The sequence below is a fragment of the Littorina saxatilis genome, linkage group LG15 (genome assembly GCF_037325665.1).
Source record: "Littorina saxatilis isolate snail1 linkage group LG15, US_GU_Lsax_2.0, whole genome shotgun sequence".
In the NCBI taxonomy this organism is placed as follows: domain Eukaryota; kingdom Metazoa; phylum Mollusca; class Gastropoda; order Littorinimorpha; family Littorinidae; genus Littorina; species Littorina saxatilis.
This window is the reverse complement of record NC_090259.1, coordinates 23876396-23891360: the sequence shown is the minus strand read 5'-3', so window position 1 is coordinate 23891360 and position 14965 is coordinate 23876396. Positions and strand designations below refer to the sequence as shown.

Below are 14965 nucleotides of genomic sequence, written 5' to 3'. Positions count from 1 at the left end.
ACACACGCACAAATGGGGGGTGCACCTTTTACAGTCCCCACCTTATAGTCCCGAAAATATGGTAGTTATTTAACTGTACTTTTACTGACTGTGGAAAATGAACTGTGTGGTTTCAGACCTTCACACCGGAATCTAAACAAGCGTTGCTGGACATGGTTATCATGAAACCATTGATGGCCCTCATCGCTGACATACAGGTAGGTTGGAGCTTCGAAGAGACTGATATCAGCCAATACAAAATGAATCATACAGTGGAACCCTCCTTTTTGAGACTACAAAAATCAGAGAAAATCAGTTCTAAACAAGGTGGGAGTCTTAAAATGGGGGTACATTTACTGAGGTTATGAACTTAAAACCTGAAATAAGCAAGGTCTTAAAAGGGGGAAGTCTTAAATTTTTCATTTGCATTTCATTTTCATTACTTTATTGTCCCATCGCTGGGAAATTCGGGTCGCTTCCTCCCAGTGGAAAGCTAGCAGCAACGGAGTCGCGCTACCCAGGTGTCTGGGTGTTTAGGTGTATTCAGCCACCTGCACTTATGGCAGAATGACCAAGGTCTTTTACGTGCCATTGTGATGACACGGGGGTGGGACATGGCTTCCGTCTCTGGGTCTGCACATAAAGTTGACCCGTGTCCGGCCCGGCCCGAATTCGAACATGCGACCTTCCGATCACAAGTCCAGTGCTCTACCAACTGAGCTACCGGGCCCCGGTCTTAAATTGGGGGTCTTATAAGTTCAGGGCCTAGCATTGTAAGCCGTTCGGCGTACTTTACGCCCAAATAACATCTCCAGTACGCGGAACTCGATTTGGTGTACGCCGAATGCAAAAACCTGTTATTCCCAAACGGTAAACCCAAACAGTCCCAGCTTTCGTTTTGTGCGCCGTTCGGTTCAATTCTCAATCGGTTTGACAGTTTGATGGAGCACGCACTTCCTCTGGCATCGCGTGAGCATGCTTTGTGCCGGTGTTTTGTGGCTCTAGACTTGAAATAATGTCTCGAAGCAACATTGTTGAACGTGGTCAGCCATTTAGTGACAAAGAATCCAGGTATTCCTGGAAGTGTGAATGGCACTTTTAGGCCAAATAACACAAGATTGTCAGTTTTCTTGTTTTCTGTCTGTGTTTTGCTTGTTGGTGAAGGCATAATTTAGTTAATTGCTCAATCTTTGGGGGGGGTGTCATTTTAGGTAAAAAATCTCCAAAAAATCTTTGCCCCTGGACCCCACTGGGGGCCTCCTCCGGCCCCCAGACCCCCGCCTTTGTAAGCTGAACTCACTTTTTCCAATGCTAGGCCCTGTATAAGGGTGGTTCCACTATATGACCAGATGATGGGTATTTGACATACCAGATGACGGGCACTGTGGCAAGGGATACAACTTGTTCTGAAAAGTAAACTCGTGCTGTAATGATTTTGTGCTCTCCCTTTGACTGTAATGTTTTCGTGCTCTCCCTTTGATTGTAAAGTGAGCTTTTTGTGTTCGTTTTGCAGCCAAAATGTATGCTGAATCAAATGTGCGCTAATGTGTGTGTATGTATATGTGAGAGAGAGTGTGTGTGTGTGTGTGTGCGTGTGAGACTGATATTTCAATCTGGTTAGCTCATTGTAATTTGTCAGATGTCTTCTCTGCCTTGTCGCTCTGGTGTAAAATCAGTTGGCCTGCAGTAATATTTTCAAATTCTGTGTTCTGAGGGTGCATTCTTTGCTGCTCAAATAACGGTAGCAGTCAGTCTGCATTGTTTGTATTTGTAAAAATTTCAGTCATGTACTCACTTGGTTTTCAGAACCGGGTTCTGTCTGTTGTGCTTGTGGACACAAACGGAGACAACGACATCTTCATCAACGACTATCTTGTCACCAACGGCCATGCCATCTTTGAAAAAGAGGTAAGTGACTGTTTGTACACATATGTATCCTTGCCAATCTTCTGCATTAATCTTGATGGTCCGCACAGACAGGTGTCTGTGCTGAGATCAGTGTATGAGATTTGTCCTTCAATTAGCAGATTTACAGCATTTTCACAGCTCCAGAGATGATTCCTGAGGTCCAAGATTGGACAATTTTGCAACATTATCTGGCGGGCATGCTTTTGTTTGCTTCTTTGATTAACAATTTTATGTCTTACGACAATTTGGGAAGAGCAGTCCATCTAGCAAGGTTGTTCTGATTTTTTCTGTGTGTGTGTGTGTGTGTGTGTGTGTATGTGCGCGCGTGCTAGGGGGGACACCGGGGGTGCGGTGTTAAACTTGGTTGTTGGTTACTGGAAAGGTCCTGGGGGTCTAATCTGTCGCTCCGTTCACACACGTCAGAAAGCAGCCCGAATTTCCATGAGGGTAGCCTCACAGGATATCACACACACACACACACACACACACACACACACACACACACACACACACACACACACACACACACACACATAAGAACAGAAATCTAGACTTCTTTTTAATAGGCATTTTTGATTACTTTGAAAACAAAGTATATTGTTAAAACTTATCACAGACATAGGGACTAGAAATCTCGGTTTCTAGAAGAGTAAAGGGGTAAACGTGTGGGTAAGTTAATAATCATGGAGGAGATGTCTACTGACAGCAACAGCACTTTAAATCAAGCATGGACATCAGACAATAAACATCAACTATTCTTCTGAGAAGAAAAGTTTCAGTGTTCAAAAACTGAACCACGTCAGCTTTAAACTGACGCATTTTGTACAAATTGTTTTAGGGAAATCAACGCACAGATCTGTACACATTCATTAGTCCCAGTTGCAGTAATTGCGAATGGTATTGATTGTTATTCACAACTATCACAATATCAAAGCCATTTATCAGACTTAAACCCTGCCGACTGTAAGAGTATCTTTCTCTCAGGGCTTTCACAACATCAAAACTGGTCTATGATTATGTTGTAATGGGGAACTGCACATAAACAATACAAGATGTGTATTCAGAAACAGAATTTACTGTAGCACCTACAAAAAGAAACAAGAGAGGAAAGAAGGGAAGGGGGGCCCAGGTAGCTCAGTTGGTAGAGCACTGGACTTGTGATCAGAAGGTCGCAGGTTCGAATTCAGGCCGGGACAGACACGGGTCAACTTTATGTGCAGACCCAGAGACGGAAGCCAGGTCCCACCCTGTGTCACCACAATGGTCATTCTGCCTTAAGTGCAGATGGCTAATACCACCTAAACACGCTTCCACGTCAAAAGCCGTGAGGGCGTAAAACTCGAATCATATAACCCATTTTTTTTCCTTAAGAGGCAAAATATGAATAGCCTGTAGGACATAAACTTGATAAAGCATTCTCTTTCCAAGAAGGGAAGGCATTACCTCATGATAGACCAGAGGCTAACTGCAGACATATCTCAGACATATCTTATGGTCAGATGGCTGTTACAGTCAGGAACGTTACAACAAACAATTAACACAACAAGAAACAACAAAACATCCGCACATGTTAAAGGCATAGAAAGCTGATGACTATTCACGCTAATTGCTTTACCCACAGCTGGAGACATGCTAAATTAAGTTCCCTGCAAGATATTGTGGTCTAGGACCCCTTAAATGTTGAGATATTTGAATTTTTATTTTGATCTAGATCGTCCTATTTATAGATTTGCCAACAGAGGTAACGTTGACGCAAGGGAAATAACTCCGCGTCTTTGTTGACATCCTCACTTTTTCAGAGGCTAGAACAAGCTGTAATGCATGTATATGGTCCACGCATTGCGACATATCGTCATTATATGGCCTTATGATGCTTTTGACATCGATTGTGGACAAACTACACATCGTAAACACGGGAGCGAGTTAGTAAGCCTTTAAATGCACCATACCTGCAAGTATCATTATTAGTAATAAATATAGAAAGGAGGAAGAAAAAAACAACTACAAGCAAACACGAGTCATGAACATTGTTTCACAATTCTTTTCTTCTTCCATAGTATATTCAGCTGTCCTCTGAAATGTTCAGTCCACTGATTGCGTAGTTGTCATGAACAGATTGATTTACAAGAGATCATTCATTATCATTCCCTGACTGTATAAGTGTGAAGGTTCTCTTTGGATTTTCTACCTTTGAGCATTTTGACACTGTCCACTTGATATGATGACTTTTTTACCGCGAAGCATTGGAGCTAAATGTAGTTCACTGTAATGGCATGGTAACATCGTCTCATCTTCAAGGAATTCAACTCTGACAGCGCAAAATAAAACCCGAAAACCTTATTTCCAGAAAACATCTATTTCACAGACAGTTGTACATTTTCCTAGAGTAAATATATCACAGATTATGGTAACATTTCACAGATTATCAGAGTATTTGACAGGATATCATGCGGGAGACTGTCATCACTTAATTTCACAGATAATCGTAGAATTTCAGACTTCCCTCCGTGGGCACAACCAGCAGCAACTTGTCAGGAGTGGTGCACACAAATTTGATGGGGTCGGAGGGAAAAAGAGACTTGAGTAGCTTCCCTTGGTAGTTGATGACGTCGATGCGACCTTCCTTTTTGTCGGTGACCACCACATGCCCGAGCCTGTCCACACACACACTGTCTGGTCCTTGGTATAAGTCCTCGCTCTCCATGTCAGAGTTACCCAGTCCGAAGAGAAGTTTGCCAGCCATGGTGAACCCCACCACACAGTGGGTGGCAGGGTCGGCCACAAAGATGTTCCCCTCATTGTCCATGGCAAGCCAGTGGGGTTTCTCCAACAGGTGAGCTCCCTTGGGCGACAGGTCTTCGTTGGTGAACCTGTTCTCTAATCGCCCCTCCGAGTCGTACACAGCCACATTGCCGCCAGACTTTGCAGCTTTGCCGCTCAGAGAGCTCAGCTTTGCGTAGCGATTAGAAGCCACCAGTAGCTGCCCGGAGGCGGTTGCCGTGGCAAAGTTCAGCCCAAAGCTCTCCAGGTGAACGTCCGTAAGCACCGCCCCAGTGCCATCCTCGCACATCACCTTGACCTTAAAACGGTTGTCGCCACGGGCGATGATGAGAACCACCCTGCCGTCGGGGCCGACACAGTGTACGTTCCAATTAGCAGCGACGGGGATCTGACCTCGGACGATCCCGTGCTGCTCCAAGACGTAGATGGCGCTCTTGCTGCTCCCACCTGCCGTCGCTATGGTAGCGATGATGATGTCGCCGTGCGAGTTGACCCCAACGCCTTTGATGTTGTCCCTGGCGATGAGGTCGGGGAGCACGAGTTCTTTGCGAGCCGTCTCCAGGAGTTGCGTGGGGATGTTGTCCTGCGCCGACCCTGTGGACTGCAGGGAGGAGTTGAAAGTGTCTGTCTTCTCCTCCCCCGTGGTGGCGCTAGAATCCAAGCTGGAGTCTTTGTCTAAGGAGTAACTGCGCATCTCCAGTCCGTTGAAGCCTTTGTTGTTTGGCCTGGCGAAGCGGTCTAAGGACAAGCCACTGTGGGAGTGTCGCCGTCGTCTGTGCTCAGCCTTAGCCTCCGACCCGTTGACCTGCTCCGCTTTCCGCCTCTCCGCCTTGAGGATCTCGCTGCGGTCGCTGTTGCTGAGCATGCTGGACTCGGAGTCCTTCCCCTCCTCTCCCTCCCCCTCCCCCTCTTCCTCCTCATCCAGCTCGGTCAGTTCTGTCATGTTGTCGTCCACGGACTCGCTGAAGCTGTTGTGCGAAGAGTCGAAGCTTTGCGAGGAGGTCAGCACTCGCCGCCTCACCCCTGGGTGAACCAAGTCCGTGCGTAGCTCCCCGAATAAGTTGCAGATGGTTTCCACGGTAACGCTGGGCTCGTGTAGACGCAGGTTGGTCAGTTCCAGAGGGTCGGAGGGCAGGTCCGTCTCGCAAAGTTCTCGCACCCGTCGCCCCACCTTGCGTCTCAACGCCACTTTCTCCTCCTGCAGAAAAAAAGCACAATGAGCCAAATTTGAATAAGACACAAAAAGGACTAAGCAAGGCATTAGATTCCCTTCTGTACATCTGACCTTGATGAAAGCCAGCAACCCACCTGAGTTACACATGTTATGAATGTCAACCAACTGCTCCCAGGTCTTCTGTGTTCACCTCAATTTGAACGCCTGCAGGGTTGTGAAACCAAGCCCTTCTTAACTTGAAAGAGTTACTTGTCTGACCCAGATACAGTTGAAGGGTTTACATTATTTCAGGCTTGGGTCATCGTTCATCAAGGCATTGACTTGAGGTTTGCAATGACTGACAGTGCTCAAAAGTCAAAGAACAAATTTTTGTTAGTGAAGAACGCTTTCAGCTCAGTAACCTGCTTGGTACCAATGCAAAGTTTTCACACCGGTTTGCTGATCATTTTCTCACCTGTCTATCAGTTTCTTGTCATAACAACCTAACGACCTTACCTCAGATCCAAACTGCAGCAGTTTATCTGTCAGCTCTGTGACGGCAGTGATGGATGCTGCATGCTGGGAAGTGGCCAAGCGTCGCTGCTGTATGGCGTCCATGCTTTGTTGGTTGCGTCGCTCGATCTCCTGAAGGAGAACACTTTCGTACTCTCTGATCAGTCCGCACAGCACTCGTGTTCGTCTCCGTACTTTGGTTTGGACCTGCATGGGAGAAGCATGCTTTAGGGGTTAGAGAAAAGAGGCCCTTGTAAGCTACATTAATATGAGAAATTAAAGTCTGAGAGAAAGTACGTCTAAGAGTAAAGGTCATGCAATTGAAACAATGAAGAGAAAATCATGAAAACCAGGTCTTATGTGGAGAAGCCCCCTATAAGTTTCCCTGTTCCATTTCACTCTGAATTAAGTATATATGGTTTGAAAATACAAGTCTTATGTATCCTTTCTTAGAGCATGTCTTGTTAAACGCCACATTCAAAACTGAAGTGATATTGATAACTCGCTTAGGGCATGAGAATAGCGAAACCTCATTTTGAGGAAGATATGTAGGACCAGTAAAGCGATTTGTCAGTGTAAATCCAGTGTGAAAAGTTAAAGTAATCTCAGAGAGAGAGAGAGAGAGAGAGGGTTGGAGAGAGAGAGAGATGGAACTTTGTTGATGGAACTTTATTTTCCAGGGATAGAGGTTTAAGGCTACCCCTTTTCTTACAACGTGTCCTTAAAGAGAGGGGGGGGGAGAGGAGGGGGGGAGAGAGAAGGGGGGGGAGAGGGGGGGGAGAGAGAGAACAGACTGGTCAGACTCACATCTCGTTGTAGTTTGGCAGCGTAGCGCTCAGCGCGGTCCAGGTTGGTCAGCCTTCTGGTGAGGGTCTGCGAGTCTTTTCTCAGGTCCTCCACCGGCTCCTGGATCTTGGACGTAAAGTTTTGTGCGATGGCCGACAGTTCTGCACAGCGGTGACTCTGGTCGTGCGTGGCGTGGCAGTCAGCACACAGGGCCAGGTCACAGTCCACACAAAACATGGAGTCTATGTCGTAGGTGTCGTAGCACTGGCAACACTTGTTGACCGCTGTCACATTGTCCGCCGAGTCGGACTTCGCCATATCCCCTCCCTCTCCACCCTCCCCCCCTTTGCAGTCTTTCATCTCTTCTGCAGCGGCGGATTTGAGGGGCTCGACCTTGTGACTGGCCGTCTCGACCTCAAGGTCGTGGGCGTTGGCGCAGGAGGCGCACAAGTTCTCGTCGCAGTTGGCGCAGTGCACGGCCGCCTGCACCTCCCCTCTGCCCTGCTGGCCGCACGAGGCGCACGTAGCTGCCTCCCTGGGGGTGGAGGTGAGGGAGGGGCAGGAGAGGCGCCGCGCCAGGACATTGTCGGGGAGAGACCCCAGGTCCTCGGCCACCACCTCAGTCCCGCACTCAGGGCAGGAGAATGTGCCCTCCTCCTTGGCCTGGTGGTGGTCGTCGGGGTGATGAGGCTTGCGGGCGGGGATGTAGTCGGCCAAGCAGCGGCGGCAGAAGGAGTGGAGGCAGGGGAGGAGCTTGGGGTCCTGGAACTCCTCGTTGCACAGGCGGCAGTTGAGGAACTCGCGGGGGATCACCTCGCTGATCTCCTCCATCACGCCCTCTGAAACACGACCACAACACAGCATGAAAACTGCCAAAAGCAATAGCTTTGCCAACCAACCCACCCACCCCTGTGTTATTTTCATAGTTACACTATCCACTTTATCTGTCACTCTAGGGACCTTAAGGCGGTGCTTAATTGAGGCCAAAGTCGACTTTGCGAAGACTTTGCGAAGTCTTTTTACCGAAAACTTAGTGCTAAAGCTTGGTGCGGCCAGGTTCGTGAGCTATACTTCGCGTAGTAGACTTGGCCCAGTTAAGGACAGGGGTAAGGTGCACCAACCAGTGAGGATGGTTGCCCTGCTTAGGGATTTCCTCTGCAATGAGAAGTCTAAAGCTGTGTTTTCATTTTCAGTACTATGAAAAAACAATCTTGGGTCAGACGAAAATGTCCCTACATTGCAGCTGGCCTGTTATGACAAGTATATTTTTGTCGAGATAATGAGCGTAAGGACAACAGGTGTCCTTTATTGGAGATGTCCTCGCATTTGAGGGACCCCACATCACAGGTACCACTGTATTCAAATTTGAGGGAAAAAACCCATCTTGTGCAAAACACCATTGGGGTGTTTCGGAACCAATGTTGTTTTGCATCAAAACTTGCCAACTCCACGCATTTTGCCTGTTGAAAATGGCATGAAAATGATAAATGCTCATAGATTAAATATCCGCCAAAATTTTGTTTTTGAGATTGTAAACAGCACAAAATATTATGTATTCCTACCCTGACAGTGGACATTGCGTTTCTGTCTAGTATAACAAAAAAAGTCGAACCAGTGTCTGCAGAAGAAAGAGAGAGAGAGTGTCTGTCTGTCTGTTAATTATGTTTCTTTGTAAATCTTATGAAAGCATTGTACAGATTTTTGTCCAGACCTGAATCCTTTTACTTCCAGCATTTGTGTTACAACATGATTTTGTCACACTCATTCTGGTAATAAGGCATTAATGCTTTTCGCACCCCATTAACCCGATACTAGTAACCTTTATTTGGTTTCCTACAACAGCCTCTTCGTCAGTTTTCCATTCAGGACTAGAGCTTCTGAAAGGTATCAACAATAGAACACCCAAGCATTCAGCTTTTCAACAATAGGAGAGTGTTATTAGGCAAGTTTTGTGCGACATTTGGCATTAGTGTCTTTGTGTCTGTCATTGATTTTTCTCAGTATTCTCTAGCTTATGAAGAGCATTAATATGGTGTTCCATCTGAACCACAGAGGGTAAAAAATATGAGCTGGGCTGGGCTTTGTGCTGTGTCATTTTGGACATCTTTTTTCATCCAGCTCTGCTATGATGTCACTTCAAAGAGTATTGGTTGACGGGAGAACAACAGAGAGAAATGGCTGACCGTTGAATGAAAACAAAGGGGTGTAAATGTCAGTGGTATCGGGCAAAAAGGGTTCGGTGTTGATTTTGATATTGCCTTGTTTGGGGAAATGGGGATGTGTTATTGATTCATAATGGCACAAGTTGTGTGTGTGTGTGTGGGGGTGGGGGGGGTGGGGGTGGGGTAGTGTTTGCGGAGCTTGAGGAGAGGTTGGGTGTTAGGGTATCATACGGAGGAATGAGGGGTTGGGTGGATGAATGAGGGTTGGGTGGAGATTGTGGTACCTGCGATGAGTAAAGACAATTAAGTGCATGGTGTTGCGCTAGGGGGAATTTATTGTGAACTCTTTCAGTGTGGCAGAGAAAGGATGAAGCAGGGTAGGGTAGGGTGTTATTGATTGTCTTACTCCGTTGGGGACCTGATTGCCATCAGCGTGATTGTACAGAACAACCCAGCGGCCGTGTTTGCCGTGCAAATGAATGGACCTGTCTCTGGCTGACCCCTTCCAGACAATGGAATCAAAGACTTGTTTGCTATTTTGGTGCCGTCAGATTATTGTCGTTTGGTCTGTAGTCCTTTGTGCCCTCCATTATCTCCCCCCCCCCCCCCATTTTTCTCCCCCTCCTCCCCCCCCTCCATTCTTCCCACTCCCCTAAACCGCATCTTACCCACTCTATGCCAAACATGTGCTTTATTGGGAAATCATACAAGAACTTGTAATAACCTCACGAATCCCATTTCCATCTTAGAAAGGGAAGGTTCCGGTTGGAAAGGGGGAGCATTTTGTGTACCAAACTACCCCCTCCCCTCCTTCCTGAAAGATGAAATGAAAGAACACAAAGCATCTTTTCTGTGGCCGGGCTGAAAGCGACCTCCCCCCCCCCCCCCCCACACGCACACATATATATATATTTTGCTTAGCCTGTGCACGAACATTTTCCTTATTGACTTTATCAGTTGATTAATGGACTAGGTACTTTTTCCCGAAGGTTGCACCGCATCAGCGTATGGGTGAAAAAAAAAGCTCATTAGCAGAACTGACACAATAGGATCACATACTACACGGGGCGTTTAGTACAGGGGAATTACTTTCGTTGTTTTGCACTTAGTGTGTGTGTGTGTGTGTGGTTTTTTTTAAGGGACTTTCTAGCAGCTTTTGTAGGCGTCATTTTGTTGTTGTTTTTGTTTTTTGTTTACTTTGTATAGTCTTCCAAAAATATGTTTACTTCTTAATGAGCTTTATGTATCTTCTATGTTATTGCTGCTATTTCTTCTCAACTACTCTTTTTAAATTTTTAAGATGTAGTTATGCTTGGCGTTCATTTCTTTGGTGAAAGCTTTGTGTGATCCAAATAGATTTCTCTGGTTCCAATATTTACTTGCAGACACAGGTCTCCTCCATATCTTTGAGGTTTTGTCATTTTTCATAAGCTTTAGTCTTGCTGGTCGGAAGCTATTTCGAGAGTTAATTATAAGTGAGGAAGTACATTGTTTTGCCGATAGCCTGTGCATTGTTTAGGACCAGCTAGTTAGGCAAATAGTTCATATGCTCATGCTGCTCACCCAGCGTTCTATTTTTGACCTTCGTCGAGCCTTCTTATCCTTTGAGAGACTCTGGCTCCACACAAAAATGTGGTCTTTCGCCTGATACATGAAATTGTAACTGCACCTGTGACAAAAAGGTCGATTTCCTGTAATTTGATCATGCAAAAAATATTTAGACGAAAATAGATTTAAGTTATTAAGTCTGGTTTTGATATCTTCTGCAAACGCAGAACATAACAGCAAACTTATAACTAACTGCACAAATACAGTGTAGTTGTCGGGTGTGACAAATTGTATAAGGACATCGAACAGGAGGAAGATTTTCCCCGCTTGTGACAGGCACAATTATAACATTGACTGGTTATTTCAGCTTGGTGGCAGAAGCAAAGCCAGCTGTTTCGGAAAAGGTTGACAATTCAGACAACCTCCCTTTTCGTACGCGTTCATTTTCACTCTTCCAAAATTGCAGACTTCCAGACCCCGCTTTCAGATGGCTGCCACTCTGTCTGTCTGTCTGTCTGTATCTCTCTCTCTCTCTCTCTCTCTCTCTCTCTCTCTCTCTCTCTCTCTCTCTCTCTCTCTCTCACACACACACACACACACACACATACACACTGAAAGAGAGACACATACACACAGCACACACGCACACACACGTTATATTTATATACACACACACGCTACACACACACACACACACACACACACACACACTGAGAGAGAGACACATACATACAGTACACACACACACACACACACACGTTATTTATATATATACACACACACAAACATACACACACGCTATACACACACACACACACACACACACACACATATCAGCGTGTTTGCAGCTGGGTCGATAAATTAGAGTGTATTGAGTCGTTCTGATTTCTGGCGTGTGGTGTAAGTGGATTGATTTCGAGTGTAGGTGTTTGTGTTGGACACAGGAAAAGGTCTGCTATACTCTAGAGTGCTAGGTCAGCAGAGTACATAGTAATAAAGCCCTGTCTGCAGGCATGAGACCGAGGGTAGGGCGGTCGGTGGCGAGAGAGGTGAAGGGACGGGGAATGTTTACAGTGCCGTGTGCCGGGCTGTGAGCAGTGCCCGCCAATGTTTGGCTCAGGCACCGTCGCGGCAGACGCACCTTACTGAGTTCTATGCAGGAAAATGCAGCGCCCTATTCTGACCATCTGGAAAACTGTCGTCCTCATCTCTAAGGCAGACTGATACCAAAGAGTGCTGATACCAAGAGGTTTAAGTTACACCTGCCTTCAGGCTCAGGCATTTTCAAACGCTCGACTCAAGACTGTCTGCTTCGACTGACCGCTGCAATGATTGATTTGTGTGGTCAGTATTGTGTTGTTTTAACTCAGTTACATGTGTTCTGTGTTCTCTCACACTCTTTGATCATACACGCACGCTTTCCGCACCTACTCTATCAACACACACACACACTGGCCAAGCCTCGCCTCCCCAAACCATCTCTGTCCGCAACGTCACGTATCCCATCAACACGCACACAAGCATACACAGACAGGCACGTACGGTTCGAGACCTGCAGCTGGTCTTTACCTTCCTTTCATCATTAAAGCACAAGTGTGCATTACATGCAGCCCCGCCCTGAAGTTGTACAGTACAGTGAAGAAAAGAGTAGCATTGCTCACATTATTCCCATTTGATTTGTAAACCAACAAAAACAGTAGCAGTGACCGAGGAAAAAGCAGCAAAGGAATTCTGACAAGATCACATCACGTAACATTAACACAGAACGAGAATATCGTTCGATTACTTTGCTTTTTACGCGCGTTCTTTCATTTTATCACCATGGTGAAGGACCGCATGTAGGGGGAAGTACACTTCCGCAGTCAGTGGCTAAATTAGGAAGGAGGGAAAACACCACAGAAAAATAGCTTATGACAGAGAATCACAGCACTGCAAAGATCCTTCGGTAGTTTTGCTTCTGACTTACCTTCAGCGTGTAACATTGTCCCGGAAATATGCACCGCAGTGGCCATACTTGGAAGACGAGAAACACACGATATGGAAATAAATCCTCAAGCAAAATCACAATACTGTCTGCGGTAATGAGACGGTTATTCGATAGGTTTGTTCCTACAGTAAATCCACCCAATTACAACGTCCAGCAGATGTGGTCAGAAGGCCAGGAAAACACGACAGAAAAGTAAATCCTCACAGAAAAGTCACTTACACTGTGTATGTACAGCAAGCGAAGGTCGGTCTTTCGATCACTAAGTACTTGCCTTGCACCATGCTATAACAATGATTTCGGGGACGGCGTACACAATAGGTCTATAGACAACCGCCAAATTGGGAAGGCGAGAAAACCAGACGACGGACAAATAAATCCTCACGGAAAATTACATCTACTGGATACACCAAGCGAAGGTTGTAGGTGTATGCCAACATTCGCCCTAGAATAATCATGTCCACCACACGCACTGGCTATTCTCAGAGTCCGCAGGGATCGAATACATTCTCACGCAGGAACCACAACACAATATTCAGCAAGCGAATTTCACTACTCTTTGGGTAGTTCTGTTCCTACGTACATCCACCCTATAACCCCGTCCCGCAGACGTGCTCGGAAGATCAGAAAGACACGGAAATAAAACCTCGCACAGAAATCACAACTCTGTTTACAGAACTGTCACCGGCCGAATCATTCGCTCTCATGCCGGGTTGATTGCTGGCAGCACAAAAACTCCCTGTAACCCTTTGTGGTTCGTTGGGGCTGTCTACACACATACTGTACAGCACAGGGGAGCTTTTGTACGTGTGCGTGGGGGTAGCACTGAGGTATTGGTAGGTATAGGCCTCTGTGTGTTCGATATCACACAGTCAGCACTAGCGTGGTGCTACATTTTTGCTCGACTGGTTATGCAGCACTGTAAATAAGAACGGACATGGGGTAAGGCGTTGGTAGAATTGTAGGTGTGCGTGTGTGTGTGTGTGTGTGGAGACCTCTCGATGTTTGGGGCTGAGTGGTTAAGACAGTTATAGTTGAGTGTATGCTAGAGGTGTAAAGGGGTTTGGTTCATGATTGTTAATTTAAAGGTTTGTGTGAAACTGAAAGTAGTTGATGAGCATGCATTTTTAAAGTAATCACGAGCAGATCCCAATGAGTGTCCTGTCTTACGATACCCCCCGCCCCTTCTTCTTTTCTTCATATCTTCTTTTTTTTGGGCCACTCTTCCTACCCCCTTATCTCTCCCCGTCTCCGCTTTTTCTTTACCTCGTCCCTTTTTCCTTCCCTTTTTATATTTAGTCAAGTTTTGACTAAATATTTTAACATCGAGGGGGAATCGAAACGAGGGTCGTGGTGTATGTGCGTATGTGTGTGCGTGCGTGTGTGTGTGTGTGTGTGTAGAGCGATTCAGACTAAACTACTGGACCGATCTTTATGAAATTTGACATGAGAGTTCCTGGGTATGAAATCCCCGAACGTTTTTTTCATTTTTTTGATAAATGTCTTTGATGACGTCATATCCGGCTTTTCGTGAAAGTTGAGGCGGCACTGTCACGCCCTCATTTTTCAACCAAATTGGTTGAAATTTTGGTCAAGTACTCTTCGACGAAGCCCGGGGTTCGGTATTGCATTTCAGCTTGGTGGCTTAAAAATTAATTAATGACTTTGGTCATTAAAAATCTGAAAATTGTAAAAAAAAAATAAAAATTTATAAAACGATCCAAATTTACGTTTATCTTATTCTCCATCATTTGCTGATTCCAAAAACATATAAATATGTTATATTCGGATTAAAAACAAGCTCTGAAAATTAAATATATAAAAATTATTATCAAAATTAAATTGTCCAAATCAATTTAAAAACACTTTCATCTTATTCCTTGTCGGTTCCTGATTCCAAAAACATATAGATATGATATGTTTGGATTAAAAACACGCTCAGAAAGTTAAAACAAAGAGAGGTACAGAAAAGCGTGCTATCCTTCTTAGCGCAACTACTACCCCGCTCTTCTTGTCAATTTCACTGCCTTTGCCATGAGCGGTGGCCTGACGATGCTACGAGTAAAATGGCATTGCGTTTCATTCTGTGAGTTCGACAGCTACTTGACTAAATATTGTATTTTCGCCTTACGCGACTTGTTTTCGTTCTTT

General features: G+C 45.6%; 2 protein-coding genes across 4 annotated transcripts in view; one reads left to right on the top strand and one right to left on the bottom strand.

Annotated features, from left to right (window-relative positions):
* LOC138948882 (tudor domain-containing protein 5-like) overlaps window positions 1-2070 on the top strand; it is a 36310-nt gene extending 34240 nt beyond the window's left edge. For all 3 annotated transcript variants that reach the window (XM_070320517.1, XM_070320518.1, XM_070320519.1), the window contains 2 exons: window positions 117-197; window positions 1786-2070. In XM_070320517.1, the coding sequence (XP_070176618.1) occupies window positions 117-197; window positions 1786-2037 (333 nt within the window). In that variant the 3' untranslated portion in view covers window positions 2038-2070. The remainder of the gene's footprint in view (window positions 1-116; window positions 198-1785) is intronic.
* Window positions 2071-2433: 363 nt separating this feature from the next.
* LOC138948879 (tripartite motif-containing protein 2-like) lies at window positions 2434-13480 on the bottom strand. Its single transcript, XM_070320511.1, has 4 exons — window positions 12797-13480; window positions 7142-7959; window positions 6338-6541; window positions 2434-5866 (listed from the first exon to the last, which is right to left on the bottom strand). Exons 1-4 carry the CDS (start codon window positions 12840-12842, stop codon window positions 4361-4363), a joined length of 2574 nt encoding a protein of 857 aa, XP_070176612.1. The 5' UTR covers window positions 12843-13480; the 3' UTR covers window positions 2434-4360.
* Window positions 13481-14965: the final 1485 nt, after the last annotated feature.

Excerpts from the sequence above, each read along its gene's own strand:
- LOC138948879 (XM_070320511.1), bottom strand. The coding sequence starts at position 12,842 with ATGGCCACTGCGGTGCATATTTCCGGGACAATGTTACACGCTGAAG. Across the intron at positions 6,542-7,141 it reads CTGCCAAACTACAACGAGAT|GTCCAAACCAAAGTACGGAG; the intron begins GTGAGTCTGACC and ends TCTCCCATGCAG. Across the intron at positions 5,867-6,337 it reads TGCTGCAGTTTGGATCTGAG|GAGGAGAAAGTGGCGTTGAG; the intron begins GTAAGGTCGTTA and ends TTTTTTCTGCAG.